The 15,918-nt window shown below is 55.6% G+C and overlaps 1 protein-coding gene across 5 annotated transcripts; it reads right to left on the reverse strand.

The window, feature by feature from the left end:
* Positions 1 to 277: 277 nt before the first annotated feature.
* DENND4B (DENN domain containing 4B) lies at positions 278 to 15,404 on the reverse strand. Of its 5 annotated transcripts, none has more exons than XM_063106812.1 (29): positions 15,072 to 15,404; positions 13,972 to 14,039; positions 12,865 to 13,204; positions 11,932 to 12,184; positions 11,606 to 11,675; positions 11,237 to 11,253; positions 10,919 to 11,163; positions 10,451 to 10,517; positions 10,291 to 10,349; positions 9,973 to 10,117; positions 9,496 to 9,671; positions 9,243 to 9,343; positions 8,655 to 8,870; positions 7,986 to 8,131; positions 7,338 to 7,477; positions 7,111 to 7,237; positions 6,472 to 6,678; positions 6,025 to 6,153; positions 5,081 to 5,246; positions 4,669 to 4,836; positions 4,012 to 4,400; positions 3,723 to 3,845; positions 3,351 to 3,520; positions 3,127 to 3,268; positions 2,689 to 2,925; positions 1,726 to 1,843; positions 1,470 to 1,635; positions 1,315 to 1,379; positions 278 to 1,218 (listed from the first exon to the last, which is right to left on the reverse strand). In XM_063106812.1, exons 2-29 carry the CDS (start codon positions 13,979 to 13,981, stop codon positions 1,073 to 1,075), a joined length of 4,338 nt encoding a protein of 1,445 aa, XP_062962882.1. In that variant the 5' UTR covers positions 13,982 to 14,039; positions 15,072 to 15,404; the 3' UTR covers positions 278 to 1,072. The 5 variants fall into 5 exon arrangements, with proteins under 5 accessions (XP_062962882.1, XP_062962878.1, XP_062962879.1 ...); XM_063106808.1 differs by having other exon boundaries at positions 11,237 to 11,406; XM_063106809.1 differs by lacking the exon at positions 13,972 to 14,039 and having other exon boundaries at positions 11,237 to 11,406.
* Between the last annotated feature and the right edge of the window lie 514 nt (positions 15,405 to 15,918).

Consider the following 15,918-nt stretch of genomic DNA (forward strand, 5'->3'; position numbering starts at 1 on the left):
TTGTGTGGGGTACAGATGAGGGACAAGGGGGTGATTGTGTGGGAGGGCCGGAAGTGCCACACAGACTGGCACCACCATAGCCAGCACTGGATTCACCCCTCTCCTGCTCTGAGAACTCCCTGTGACACAAGAGACCAGTACCAAACATGGTCAGGGAAACCAGGGTATGCTTGAAGGCTGTGAAGGATGGAAAGGTAGAAAGGAGGATGTCCAGTCAGGTGAAAATGAGAGGTATCCCTCACCATTATTCCAGACCCAGGGAACAAGAGGCAGAGGAAAAAAGACAGAAGCAGCTTTTACTGTATTTACATCCAACAAAATTTTACAGGGAACAATCCTTATTGCACAGGTCAGAGTTCTAGGTGGGTGAGGCATTCCCCAATGATCCGTGGATAAGAAGGATTAGGACTGGAAGGGGCACCAATTCTTCCTAAGGAGAACTGGGATTCTTTTAGCTCCTTCTGCCTTTCAAGGGACTACAGGCCACTGGACCATAGCACCTTGTTTCCCTTCTCTTTCTCACTCTCCATAAGAACCTCATAAGCAAGGGGACTGTGGCTCCAGAATAAATAAGTTAAAATAAAATACAAACACTAAGGTAGAAAAACGTGGAGAGCCTTGGGCTTCTTCAGCAATGCCAGGGAAGAGGGACTATCATTGGTGGGAAATGACATCTCGACATCCCTCCGTCCCATTCAGGGCAAAGGCTCAGTAGCTCTGTATCTTTCTAGTTGTTTTTTAAAACAAAAACTTCTAAAATGACCAGGGCAGTACAGATCGTGGCTACCCTGGTGGGGAGTTCCTGGTATAGGACAGAGAGGAACAGAGCTGTACCAACTCCCCCAGGCCTTCCCCAACATTATCATGAACAAATTGGGCAGGTTGGAGATAGGGGAATTATGACTTTTGGTAACAGTGGGTCCCTCTTCCTGCTGCCCCCACTTGGAGCCTATGGCTGGGCAGGCTTCCCAGCCTGTTCCCAACTCCTCTATGAGTGGAACAGGGAAGCAGGTTATCTCTAGAATCCTTTCTTCCTCACCTCCCCAGGCTGGAGAGGGAAGCTTAAGGGTTTCTAACATTCCAGAGGTGCTCCAAAGCATTTTCGACAGTCAATGGCCTTGGGAGTGGGCATCTGTGCCCGCCGCTGTCTCAGCTCCTCCTTGCCCATGCTGCTGGCCAGCTTGTTAAAGGCGGACTTGTAATTCTTGTCGAAGGACACTGGGGAAGAGGGTGAAAGTCAATGCATTAGAACCTCAGCCTCCTAAACTTGGACCCAGATCCCTAAACTCCTCAGCCCCCTGCCTGCTTCCTCACCTATGTCCACGTGGTCCTTGCCCAGAGCCGCCATTGTCAGGAATAAGATCTCACGGTAGATGCTCCTGTTGTGGACGCAGAAGGGAATGAGTGAGAGAAAAGAGGTGCAGAGCCCAGGACAGGCCAGGGACTACTACTAAATGGGAACCCCATACCTCTGCAGGTGCAGGCCAGTGGGTGGGGACCCTAGAGTTTCCAGCAGGAGCCCCACAGCCTTGTGCACCTCATTGAGTCCTACATGGCGCATCACTGACTCCAACAATGCCAAGCTAAGAGATGTAGGTACTGGGCCTGGCCACATCACTCGCTGGGGGATCTGGCCTAGATGAAAGGAAAGAAGGTCACCAGGATCACTGAACCCTCTGGGCATGGGACTCACCCCACCCACCCTAGACCAAATACCAGACTCACTGTGGACCCTCCAGAGCACATAAAGAGGTGGACAGCTATTAGGGTCAGGGGTAAGGACATCCCACAGCAGCCGCACCTGCACAGAGGCTGGATCAGGGGTTAGCCAAGGAGACGGGGCCTGGAGGATCCAAGATAGGGGAGACAGTTAGGCTCAAAGAATAGAAGGCACAGGACAAGAAATGGACAGGCAATGTCCAATGAGACAGAGGGACATTACAGGACACAGGCAAAGAGAAGAGAGAAAGGAACTCTCTTCCCCAGGACATTGAAGCTCTTGAGAGCAAAGATTTTGTTTTGTAATCTACTATATCCCTAGTGCCTAAAAACTGTGCCAGGAACCTAAAAGGTGCTCAATAAATATTGGTGGCATGAATAGATAAACTTTTTTTTTTTTTTTAATTTTAATTTTAATTTTTATTTATTTATTTTTTTTAAAAAGATGACCGGTAAGGGGATCTCAACCCTTGGCTTGGTGTTGTCAGCACCATGCTCTCCCAGGTGAGCTAACCGGCCATCCCTATATAGGGATCTGAACCCGTGGCCCTGGTGCCATCAGCACTGCAGTCTCCCAACTGAGTCATGGGCCAGCCCTTAGACAAACATTAATGAATCATTTTCTAGGTACCAGGCTCTACACAATTGCCCTGCAAGGTGGGTGCTTATGCCATTTTACAGATGACAAAATTGAGGCTCAGAGTGGTTGAGTGAAAGGGCTGGGAGTCAAAGCAGATACAACAGATTCCACAGCCTATGCTCTTTCTACAGTGTCAAGGACACAGAGGAGGCTAGCCGGTTAGCTCGGCTGGTTAGAGTGCAGCCTTGTAACACCAGGGTCATGGGTTTCAGATCCCTGTACCAGTCAGCTGCCCCAAAAATAAAAGGACACAGAGGATTAAGAGGACAAAGAGCTGGGAGATGAGGAGGGAGGCACTCAGGAAGCAGGGATCACAGAGGGGCACTGACCTGGGAGGGTGGGGGCCCATCACAGGAGGCCAACACCAGGCCTGGTAGAATACTTGGCAGGCGCAGCCGTTGGAAATACCACAGAAGGTTCCAGAAGATGATGGGGTGGGCAGCAGGAAGCTCAGGCAATGCTAGCACCTCACTGCCCTCATTCTCTACCAGTGACTCCAGCTCCTTACGTAGCACCAGGGGGCTCAGGTATGCCCATGCCCCACTGTCAACCCGCCGGGAGGCACCCTGTCAGGCACAAAAAGTGGAGGGCAGTGGAGAACATATACCATGGCCCCAGCCCCAGAACCCTGCCTCCCACTGAACCATCATGTCTACCAGCTTCTGGGATGCCCCTTGACTTCAATGCCCATCTTTCCCTAGTGCCCCTCATAACCCCCCAAAAGGGCAACACTCTCATTCCTCATGCCTCTCTGGCCCAGCCCTTACCCCCATGTGCCCGTTGCAAAGCTGGGGCTCATCCAGAGCAAGGCAGAGCCTGCGGTCACTGAGTACAGGGCCAGGACCACCAGGGATGGGAGCATCTTTGCTGCCACTGGTACCAGCAGGGGCAGGCTTGGGGCTTGGGGCACTGTAGGGGGATAGCAGGACGGGTCAGCTCTTGGACCTCCACCTCCCTGTCCCACCCGCAGCACTTGCCCTGCTTTGGGCACCTGGGTCGGGAATCAAGGGTCTGGACACTGAGCAGGGGCACAAAGGGGCAGGCGCAGAAGGGGCAGGTTGTGTTGAGGTTAGAGTCATCAGGTGCCCAGCCAGCCATGATTTCCTCATCGTACACCAGCGAATCACAGGCACGGCACAAGGAGCAGCTAGACAGCAGAATCTGTAGGCAAGGAGACCCTAGGAAGTAGGCCTTGTTTGTCCTGCAGCACTTGGGAGCCCATGCTCCTTTCCCCAGCCTCTCCCAACTTCAAATCCCAGCCCAGCCTCCTTCCACCTGCCCTCATTCTCTGCTTTTGACAGGGTGACTGTGGTGTGTGTAGGTGTGTATGTTCAAGCACATGTGTGGGAGAGATTATCCTCACTTCCAGGGAAGGTGACTGGAAGGATCCTGGTGTGTCACTGAGGAGTTCTGAGGAACGGCGAAGGCTTAGGCTGCTGAGAGAAGATTCTGAGAGGTCCCACTCACTGCCCAGAGAGGCTGAGCTCTGCCATTACATGAGAAAGCATGGTCAGCCTACCCCCACTCCTCTTTACCCAGCATGCTTGTTTCAACCACCCCTCGAGGCCCCCTTTGTGGGCATGCTCCCAGTTAGCAGACCCTCCCCAGGCCTCCTGATGCTAAGGCATCTGAACCCTCCCCTTGCTGGCTACCTCAGAGGCTGTGGATCCAGGGCGCTCCCGGGGGCGCAGAAGGCTGTCCATGGGGCTACGGCGAGCTGGGGGAGGCTGTTCAGGGGGCAGCTCGGGAGGGGGAATGCGGGAGGCAGGGGAGCGGCGTGAAGGAGTGAGCAGTTGTTGGAGGCGGGCACCCAACCCTCGGCGGGGGGTGCCTGCCTCATCCTGATGCCCACTAGCCTTGGGACCCTGCCCACTTAGCCCTTCCAGGGCCTCCATGGACTGGGCACTCAGGGCCGAGCCTGAGCCCCCTGGGCTGCCTTCAGGTGCTGGTTCCTCCCCTGTTAGGCTCAGGTCTGAGAGACTTCCATCATGCCAGGGCACAGGTGACCCCCGGGATTCCAGGACCCCCAAGGCTTCTATCACTGCAGGACAGAAAAGAATAAGGGAAGATGGAGCCCAGCCCCTCCTCCAGCTACCCCTTTCCTGAGTAAACAATTCCTGGCTGCACAAACTCTGGCACCATAATCTCCACCATGACGACATTCTGGGCAAGATTCCCTTAGAGTCTACAGTACCCACCACAGTGGGCCACCCCTCCACCCTGGCTCTGGTCTTCTCTCTCACTGGCAAGTGATTAGGAAAGCTGACTGGGGGGTTGGGGGGAGAGAGGTGTCAGACAAGGGCACTCACTGTGAGCCACACCAGCCTCCACAGTGGGCTGTGCCCCTCGGGCACTGCCCAGGCTGCCACTCTTCACCAGGCGCCCAGTGGGTGAGGCTGGATCTCGCAGACTTCGCCCAGCCCAAGTAGTCTGGCGCTGAAGGGGGCGGGTGGGGGAGGGGCGCTCCAGACGGGGCTCTGCAAAAGACAGGGACAGGGCTTAGAAGCAGCCAGCTAGAAACCCAGTCCCTTTTTCCAAAACAGAGCTCCTTGGACAGACCTGGGTTTCCAGGGTTCCTTCCTCACTGAACTTTATCCCGTTTGTTACCAGCCAAGTGTGGGTTATTCATTCCCAGAAACCCAATGCCAACCACTAGGCTAGCCCCAAGCCCCTGAGCCTGGCTACTCCATCCCCAAGCCTGTCTCCCCAGCCCCTACCCACCTGTCTGGGAGCTGCCTGCCTCTTGATGTGCTACCGCCTGCTGCTGCTGCTGCCTTTCTCTTAAAGGCTGACGGAACTGAGCAGCCCCCAAGACAACATTCCGGAGCTTGGCCCAGCGCAGGCGCCCACCTGGTGTGCCAGACGGCCACTTGCTTTCCAGTACAGCCTGCCAAGCACAATGCCCATCAGGACAGCCTATTTTCACATCTGAGCCCAGCCTGACACCCACTTCCTGTCCTATCCCCTCCAGACATCCAGCCTAGGACTGTCCTGCCAATGGCTCAGCCAGGAACAAGAATCCAGAAGAAGTAGTTGGCAGCAGCTGCCTCTGAGGGGGACTAGAAGAAGCTGGAAGCAATGTAGAAAATTTGTATCCAGACTCAGCTACTAATAAATATAAACAATATGGCTTTGAAGAAGTCATTTCATTTCTTTGGTCATTAGTTTCCCCATCTAAAAAACTTAGGAGGCAGTTTAGCATCATGGTTAAGAGCCTGAATTCAGGAGACATGGCTATGCCTGTGCTCATATTCTAACTCCCTAACTTATTTGCTGTGGGACCTTGGACAATTTACTAACTCTCTGCAACCTCATCTCCTCATCTACAAGATGGATATAATATTCCACCTCATGGTGCTGTTGTGAAGATAAAATGATTTAAGATATGTCATGTATTTGGAACAGTATTTGGCATATTGGCCAACACTAAGCCATAGTCAAGGATGTTGTGGCTAAGAATCAAAGTGGCCAAGTCTGAGAAAACCATCTGTAGGTGCAAAGGCACCACAGGGGTGCGTTGCATGACAGTGGTTACAAGACCCAGCAGAACTGTACAGGTCCAATCTCCAAGGAGCTGGGAAAGCAACAAGGGTTAAGGAGCAGCATCCTCCCCATACACACCCTGGTGCAGACTGCCATCCCACTCCTTACCCCAAATTAGGTACCTTGTTGTAGTAACCATAGGTGATGGTGTTGGGCACGATGCCTGCCCGCCGCATCTCCAACATGACCCGCACAGACAGCACAGGCTGTCCATAGTGTGAGCAGAGCTGCATCAGCACCCGGTAACACACCTGGGCCAGGAGAGGCACAGGATGACAGAAGACTCACTCCGAACCCAAATCCTCATCTCAGCAACCACCCTCTTCCAGCCTCCCCAATTCTCATAGACTTCACTGGCCCCTGGCATCTCCTCAGGCTGCCTCAAGGCACCCTGCTATCTCCTGTATACCCTGAACATAAACAAATGGGCATGGGCATCTGCCCAGCTCTAGGGCTCCCCATCTGCTTTCCCTGGTTTCCACCAAGTTTCCCTCTCACAGTCCCTATGGCTGCACAAGCCTCGCTGGGACTGGGTATGGCCATGGCCACATAGGTACATGGTTGCCTACCTCATCAGGGAGTACCACCTTGCGGCTCTCCATCTGGCGCAGCACATGGTAGGCTGTGTGCAATGCCCGCACCCGGGAGGGTGCTGACCGCACGTAGGCGGGCAGACACAGGAACCACAGCCCATAGCAGTGCCCCAGCAGGCACCGAGCCCACAGCTCAGGCACAGCTGCTGACTTCTGTGCCATCCGTTGTGCAACCTTCATCTCCTAGATGGGGCAGGGGACACATCAGGGTGAGTATAATGCTAGGACAGGTCTTAAAATGGTGTGAGGAGAAGCAGCACCTTCCCTGAGGAAGAGTCTGTGCTCTGAGGAGGAAGGAGGGATGCTGCACAGGCTGCAGTCCTGCCTGGAGCTCTGGGCAGAGAGGTCTGGCTCTTGAGCATGGCAGGTGCCCTAGAAGAGGCAATCAGCCCCTGAATTCCCAGAGTGCTTAGAAGATGATGCTGATGATGATGACAACGACAACGGTACCATCAGCTAATGTTTATATAATGCTTTTTATGTGCCAGGCACATTTAAACCTCCTAACAACCTTATGGGGTAAGTACTATTATTATCCCCATTTTACAGATGAAGAAACTGAAGCAGCAGCCTTGGACTGAGCCAGGGCCCTCAGTGGGCCCACCTGCTGGTTACCTGTTTGGTACGGCGAGGGGCAGGACTGCTGGGAGCACTACGGGAAGGGCCTGGAACAGGCAGGGCCCCAGGTTGCTCTTGAGGAGATTCAAACAGCTCAGCCTGTAGCTCTGGGAACCCATCATAGCTGGAGGGGCAAAGAAGGGCAAGTCAGCACACAGCCAAACAAACTAGACTAGAGCGGCCTATGGGGCCTTGGAACAAGTGAGGAGATGAGAGACTCTCACCAGTACTGGGGAGTTGATTCACTGCCCTCTGGTACTGGGGGCTCCTCAGGAGGGGTGATAAAGACAGTGAGCTCACTACCCGACAACTCTTCCAGCTCCACTAAGGGTGTTGGCTCAGGCTTCTCCTGCTCTGGGTGGACCTGGAGCAGAATGGTAAGAGAGTGAGCATTAAGACAGTAGACAAGGAGCAGGGCCAGGGTGTCCAGAAGATAGTATCTCCCAGGAAAGCACACCCATAGGGAAGCAGCCCTGGAGACACAGCTGGAGGGATGAAGTTAGGAATGGGAGGATAGTAAGTTAGTAAGTACAAGGGTACTTCAAAAAGTTCATGGGTGGTGCTGATAACACCAAGGTCAAGAGTTCAGATCCACTTACAGGCCAGCCACAAAAAAAAAAAAAAAAAAAAAAGTTCATGGAAAGATTTGTGTTATCTTTTAATTCTATTTTTCCATGAACTTTTTGAAATACCCTTGCATGTAAAGCCAACCATGTATGGCTGCACAGGCTATGCACTGTATAATTCCAGGAGTGCCACCCTAGTCACAGTTGAGATACAGAATTATGTTTACAGTGGCCTGGGGGCAACTGAGACAACCAGAAGGAGAGCAGAGGCCAATGGGCACATAGAGAAGGGACAATGCTCAATACCTTATCAACACAAGAGTCAAAGAATTCAAGGGCAGCATGCCGACAAGAGCCAAAAGAGCATTCCTCGATGAACTGCGAGAACATCTGTGTGTGCAGCAGCTGAGAGTACAGTTTGTGGCTGGAGCGTTCCCGGGACTTCAGGAAGCCTGTGGGGGTGAGAATGGGGCAGAGGAGGGAGGTTACCAGGGCCCACCACAGCCATAACCATTCTGAACCCCTTTCTTGGATCCAAGGCCATCAAAGCCATCATCTCTTTGGCCCCTCTGGCATGACTGCCCCACATACCAAGCTGACCAGCTTAGCTCCCCCAGCACCATGGTCCCATGTAATCACTCCCTTTTATTTGTCTGCAGCCATTGCCTCAGACTGGGGGCTCTCCAAGGGCAGGGTCCCTGAACAGAGCTGTGCCCATGGTGGCTGCTCACCACAGGTGTCACTGTGTCTACCCCAAGCCCAGAGGGCAGGGCCACATCTGGTTCATCTCTGTACGCTTACTCCCTCCAGTACAAAAGAGTGGATGGCTCAAAGCAGGCGCCCATAAAAACATTTACTGAGTGAAGGAATATGCAACTGAGTGGTTCCCAGTCTCCCCTGACTTCCTCATGGAACCCAGCTGCTCGCCACCTCCTCCCATGATACCCTCTCTAAGCAGAGATAGGCCCTCTTTACCCTGTAGGAAGAAAAGGTTGTCAACATCACGAGACCCCTCAGAGGGAGCCTGGGTGAGTGGGCGCAGGAAGACCCGGTAGCCCTTGAGCAGACAGGCCATGAAGCGGAGAAAGGCTCCCTGGACTTCACGTTCTAGTCGGGCCCGGCGGCCACACACCGCCTCGTAGTCTGTCAGCAGGAATTCCAGGGATGCCTCCTCCTCAGGTCCAGTATATGCTGGAGACCAGTGCAGCCTGAGAGTCAGAGCTGGCACCCATAGTGCGTGCCTCAACCCTGCTCTTCACAAAGAAGTCTCTAACTGCCCCTCGGTTCTCTGACAGACTTTGTACCAGTAGTAGGTAAAAATTTACCTTTAGGGAACAGCTCCGAGCTTCACCAATGACAAGCTTGGCCTTCCCAACATGTTCAGGAATACAGTCTGCCCCTCATTCTAGCTTCAATTGGAATTTGAATCCTCCTCCTTCCACCAGATGAAATCCTGACTCCTCTAACCTTCTCAAGTAATGTCTAGCTCCCATATGCCTCACAAAACTGGAGATTTGAGGTCAATGACAGTTTCCAGCCTCCCATCCCCACCAAGTTTCTCACTCTGGTCCAGCTGCTGGTACAGGTTTGTCAGTGTGGCCAGCAGAACCTTGTAGGGTCTTCGGGGCAGGGTCCGAGGGGAGAGAGGCTTCTTTTCCTCAGTCCTGTGAGATAAGCATAAGGAGAAAGGGTGATGGGCTCCTCACCAGACTCCCCCACTTTTTGCCAGAAACTCCTTTTGAGCCAATAGCAGTCCACACACCAGCCCTCTCAGGCCCACCTCTCTGCAGTCCCTGAATGACACACAGTCTCTTACTGGAAGAGTGTGTTGGTATCAAGATCAACACAGATGACATCAGCAGGTGGGTCATGCAGATCGAAGTAGCTGGAGTGGATACCCACGATGAAGGGCACTGGAGCGCTCAGCACATCTGCCAGCACCAGTGGGCAAAGCGGAATATAGGGGCACTGCCAGTGCAGTGGGAAGATCATCTGAAGCACAAGGGGTGAGAACCAGTGAGCAGGGGGTCAGGACAGCAGTGGGAGGCACAGCAGAGACAGAAAGGGCACTGCCCTTGGGAAGGGGGTACCTGTTGAGAGAGGCTGTAGGATGTGGACTCCAAAGAAAAGCCCCCAATGGAAACTGTATGTCCTTGTAAGCTGTGCCCAGGGAGATAGACTGAGAACCCTCCCCAAGGAAGGAAAAGGAGAAGAGTCCAGGTAGGGAAGGAGTGGGGAGCACCAGAAAAAATGGTGGTTCTGGGGAAGGTGGGCTGGGCAGGGTGGCACTCACCGAGATGAGGGCCTCACAGACACTGGTGAGCAGGTCTGGCCGCAACGAGTGGACCAGCAGTTTGTGCTCCGTCAGCACAGCCAGTAGCAGCGTGATAGCCAGCTCAGGGCCCAGGCTCTGCAGCAGCTGCAGGAAGCTGGCACCACTGTGGGCAACGCCAAGGTGGGGACAGGGTCATCAGGAGATCCTTCCTCAGACACTAGGCACAAACACTACCTGGGCCCAGCTGGCATAGATCTCAACAGCTGCAACCACCTGCCCAGCACTTACCATGTCCTTGGTTATCAAAGTTTCCCTCCTCCCAACCCGGGCACATACCTGAGAGGCAGGGGTGAGGATACAGGTTGACAGAGGAGCAGATTGTCATAGGGAGACATCTGTGAGGGCAGAAGAGCCACAGGACAAGATGATGATAGCTAGCTCCTGAAACTCCCCTCCTTCCATCCAGCCCAGCTCCAGCCTTGGTCTCAGCACTCACCTGCACTAGGATTCGGGGTCTCTGTGGGGAAGGGAAAGGGACGTTGTGAATGAAGTGGGAGATGTGCCTAGGGGAGAGAGGGAAAGAGGTCAGGGCAGACTCCCCATTCCATCCCTGTCCTGCCTCCACCGCATTTTCTCACCTCCTTCATCTGTCCTCAAGAACCTTATTCCTCCCTGAACCTCACTTCGAGACTTGTATGAACCACCAGAGTCCTTGTGCATACACAGCCCCTTGCCAGGACATAACTAGCAAGTGTAGACTGGATTTCAGGCTACACTCACCCCTCAGCCAGTGGAGTTTTGACAGTGAACAAACTATATGACCACAGTGCAGCCCTGTCCCCTACCGCTGTGACCAGCCCACCCCCCATCTCTCCCATCTCATCCTAACCTCTGTAATCTTCCCTATCCCCTATCTCCTTATCCCCTTATAACCCCTTCCCCATGTCAGGGGAGCCGTGCTCACGCCTCCAAGGGCAGGCGGTGGGGGCCTGAGACGGAGTAGCGGTAAAGGAAGGTGAGGAAGGCGCGAAACGCAGGGAAGGCGGGCCAGTGGGACAGCACAGCAATGGCGCGCCGGCTGCGCACAGCTCGGCCCCCCAGCGCCCGGCCCCGCTCCACAGCGCTCAGCAGGCCCAGTGCCCGTGCTTGCCGCTCCGACAGTCTGGCCCTTGGGAATGCCTCGTAGAATTGCAGGGCAGCACCATACACCTGGCAGGGGGCAGAAGGGCTATCAGGGGGGCCCTGTATAGCCCAGACCACTTACCACACTCCACACACTCACCTTATCACCGGCTGCACCTGTGAGCACAAAGGTGGAGAAGACAGGCACGGGGTACTTGGTCTGGGCAGGCCAGCATTCGATAGTGGCCCCCATGGGCAGGCAGAAGACGGGCACTGACTCGGGCAGCGGGAATGCCTCATTATCCTCCTCCGGGTAGCGGCCCAGCAGTTCTGCACCGCCAGCAGAATGGGGGTACCCAAAAGGAGGAGGCTCCATCAGACTCCAGGAGAAGGAACCAGGGGATCCCAGGAAAGGGCCAAGGGTCAAAGGGAAAGTAAATTATGGGGACACTGAAGGTGCCAGCCAAGAGGCACCAGAGGAGAGGGATATAGAGGGTCGAAGGGTTGGAGGGACAATGGAGCCACTCACCTGCCTCATACACTAGCGTGTTGGCCTTGGCCAGGCCCACCTTGTAGCACAGGTACACTGCTGGGCCCCACTGCCCCAGAAATGGCAAGAGAAAAGCAGATACACAGCTAACAAAGATTTCTGGAGTCGATCTTTTCTCCATCACCACAAGTGTCCTCTCAACTTTACAGCTCCCACTAATCCAGGTCTCCTGAGACCAGTGACCCCCTCCGGGCCCACCCTTGCTGTTGGAGGTCTTGGTCTTAGAATGCCCTCTGTGTCCAGTATCCATACTCTCACACTGAGATGGCCCAGGTCTCAAATCTTAGCCCCACAGCCCCACTCACCATGCCAGGGTTGAGGTTGCGGGGCAATCGGCAGTAAGTATGAGGAGTGCCTTCACCCTTACTGGGCAGCACCAGGCAGAGGTCAGTGATGCCCAGTGCATGCAGCCCTGCCCCCTCTGCTGCCCGCCGGTAAGTGAGGAAGGTTCGGGGGTGCCCAGGGCCTGGAGGGGCCAGATTGGCTGAGTGGCTGTAAGGTGTCGTGTCGAGTACTTGGAAGCCAGGCTTGGGACGTTCCTTCCCCTCATACCACACCCTTAGCATAGAGAGCACAGAGAGATACAAAGAGGTCAGGGTTTCGGATCCCCTCCCTGGCCAGCCACACACAAAAAACATTTTAAATAAGAGATCAGGGTAGAGGAGAAAGACCTCAACTGGCCAGATCTGACTACCTGGTCCCCTAAACCTGCTTTGCACCCTCTGCCTTGTCAAAGCCCTGAAACCAGGACCCAGCCCTCTTGCTGAACTCTGCCCTCCAGAATCCTGTGCTCCCTCTTTTGCTTTTGGCTCTACTTGGTCACTAACAACCCTCCATGCCTTCCATGGCTCTCATACTCACTAATAAACACTAAGAATAACGTAAGTTAGCACTGATTGACTCTGTGGTAAATCCCTCACATGGGTTATCTCATTTAATCTTCTCATCCATCCTGTGAGGAGGTATTATTATCCCTATTTCATAGATGAGGAAACAGGCCCAGAGGGGCTCAATAACCTGCCCAAGATCACAGAGCTAGCACAGAGCAGCACTAGCACATAAACCCAAATCTGTGAGAGCACTAAGTACACACAGCTTCAGCCCCTCCTCCCTGGCCTCTATCCCACACTGCTCCTATGCCCATTGCCCTTCCCTCGCCCCACGTCCCTACCTCTCCCTATTTCACACCACAGTCCCTCCCAACCTCCCCTGCTACCAGCATGAGTAGGGGCACACACCCGAGCTCAACGAGGGGGGGCTTGTCACGGCCCCTACGGTAGCAGATGATGGGTTGAGTTCCACCCAGGAGCCCAGCACTGAGTTCCAAGGGGTGGCCCCCTGCAGAAGCCTGGATGCATGTGTAGCCCTGGGGCACTTCCTCGCCCAGTGCCCTAGCAATGACTGCCACATCTGTGATGGGTTCAGCTGGCCGGGGAGGGCGCAGGGGTCCACTGGGTTCAGGAACCCACGTTTCCTCAGGGATGGGTGCTCCGTTCCCTGCAAGCCCAGCTACCACGAAGTAATCCACCAGTCGGGGGGGCCGCTCCTCCGCCATGGCCCCCCCCTCACTCACTGCATCTGGAATGGTCAAGTGGGGGAGAGATGAATCAGGGAAGACTAGTGTTGCCATGGCAACCAGAGTAACACCCCCCCCCTCCTCCTAGTCCTTCCAAGGAAAAGCAGAATAAGTGGGCAGCTTATCCTGAACTCTCCTGCCTGTGACATCACCAGGCTCTCACAGCCCATCACAGCTCCTTAAAGACACCAGGTCTCTTTTACTTAGTGGTACCAGCCCTCTTCTCAAAGAACACAAACTCCACCACACACAGCTAATCCAGCCTCTGACATCATATTGTCCATGTAGCCTTTTAAAGGCCCCATCCCTCCTCACTCCCTACACACACAGTTATACAATCACAGAGATCACGATCTTTTCTGTAATGGCCTGCCATGACATCATTCATTCTGGCCATGACATCATACCAACTTTACAGTCTTTCTAAGGGTTTCTCACCTTCCTGCTCTAGTTATGACATCATAAGAACCTCATGATCCGCTAATGTTCTTAAAGAGCTGGCTTCTAGGTTTTTAGGAGGACTCCACAGGGTTCTGGAAAAGCCCAGAAAACCCAGACTTTAAGGTTTTTTCACCAGACTCGTGTCCTTTTTCCTCGTTTAACTCTACCAACTGGCCAAAAAGCTGGTGCCTTCCCACCTCCAGGATCTTTAGGTATCTCCAGTCAGGTACAAAGTTGCTGTGGGAGACAGTCCTGGCCATCCCACGCCCTCCACCACAGAGCCAAGACAGAAACAGACCCGTAAGTCTTTCAGTAACTGTGTTCTCACCTGCCTCCATGGCCCAATCCCAGGGAGTAGGAGTCCCAAGTGTCCTCAGGCACCCCAGGGTGCAGAAGCTGGGAAAGAACCTGGTGGTGGATGGCTTGCAGCAGGGGACGGGAGGCTTGGGGAGTGTTTCAGATGGGAAGGGAAGTTACTTCCTGAAACACTGGAGGGGAAGCTGCAGCTCAGCGGAAGTCAGCCTATGGGTGTGTATGGTGGCGGTGGGGGGTACTGTTGAAGGTGCCAGCACAGAATCATGCCGGGTCGGAACCTCAGACTAAAGGAGCCTGAGCAAGGCAGAGGAGGCTTAGAATGGTTCCAGGATGTACAGTCCTACTCAACCTCCCATTCCTCCCCAGAGAACAGAGAGCAAGGGAATCTCGTGGAGCCAGACTGGCTCTCTCCTTAACCTGGCCTCGACGCACACACACACCCCAACCCCAGCTAAATTTAGCCTCCCGTCTAGGAGATGGAGCCAGGTGTAAGCGTCAGTCTCCTGATTTAACTCCGGGGCACCGCCCATTCCTCATCCACTGCAGGCGAGTGGGAGCCCTCTGCCCAAGGCGGCAGCCACAGATCATTAGGTGGGACCATTTAAGGAGCGAGTGGGTGGCCCCATTCGCAGGACCTGCGCAGCCGGGCCTCCCCTCACCCAGCCAGGGAAGAGTCCTGCATAAGACAGCCCTCTCTCCCTGGGAAAGGCAACGGCACAGGGGCCACTCCGGGTCCCACCGCCCACGTGCCGGGCGATGGGAAGTTCGGGTTGGGGCAGAGGGCGCGCGGAGAGGGAGGAGACTGAGGAAGGAGCAGCAGGGCAGAGAGCAGCGGGCGCGCGGGCCGCCGAGGACGTGACGGCAGCAGCGCCGACCGCCGCGTGACCCGAGCGGGAGGGAGGGGTACTCCGGATCGGCACCCGCGCGGGAGCAGGATGGCGGGCACAGCTAGCTAACTCCGGGCTGTGCCCTCCCCTCCACTTTCACTTCCCCAGGAGAGAGGAACCGGAACCAGATGTGCGACGCCGGAGAACAGCTGGGGGCTCTCCCCCGCCCCGCGGGCGCTTCCTCCCTTCCTTCCCCGCCCGTCGCCCCGCCCGGTCCAGCCCCTACCTGCCTGCCCCGCGACTCCCGGCCGGCCGGCCCGCTGACGGGTGGCTCGGAGGGCGGGCTGGCGGGCCGGCGGGCGGCGGGGCTACCCGGCCCCGGACATGGCGCACCCGACTTAGGCGCCGCTCCCTCCCGGCCGGCGAGTGAAGGAAGAAGAGGCGGCCGAGGGTACTAGGGCGCGGGGCGCCTTGGAGGGAGATCCGGCCGGTCCCAGCGTCCCCGCCGCGCTGCGCCACGCGGGGACTGTGCTGCCGCGCCGCTCGCTCGGGCCTCGCAGTCCTCCCAGCTCCCGAGGTTCTGGGGACCCGGTGCTCCTCCGCGCGCCCCGCTTTCTTCACTCCCCCCCTACCCCCCTCCGGGGCCGCGGGCGCCGCCGCTACCCCCCCACCCCCCCCTCCGCCACCCAGCCGGCGGCCGTGACCCTGGCAAGCGCCTGCCCAGCGCCCGGCCGCCTGAAGCGCGACCCCTGGCGGTTGGGAGGGCCCCCTGCACCCTGGCAGCTTCCCACCACCAGCTGATGCCGCAGGACACTGACCCCGGGCGGCCCTGAAGTCCGAGGGGGGCTCTCGTTCCGCCCTCAGTCCTATAGTCAGAAGATGTGACGTGCACGCCTCCGGCAAAGACTAAAACTTAGGCTGAAGGGACCCAGGTGGCTCCCCCACTTCGAGGCTTACAGCACATTTTATTCCTTTGGTGCCAGAGCCAGGAGTTCTCAGTTCTCCTTTCCGAAAACAAGAGCTTCGAAAAGAGGAAGAGGAGAGGCCAGGACTGCAGAGTGTGGACTTGAGTACTGGAGGTGAGGGTAGCTGAGCAGGGGCACTACTCTTCCCACTATGCTGGGTGAGGAAGA

Source organism: Cynocephalus volans, chromosome 8 (assembly GCF_027409185.1).
Source record: "Cynocephalus volans isolate mCynVol1 chromosome 8, mCynVol1.pri, whole genome shotgun sequence".
NCBI lineage: Eukaryota > Metazoa > Chordata > Mammalia > Dermoptera > Cynocephalidae > Cynocephalus > Cynocephalus volans.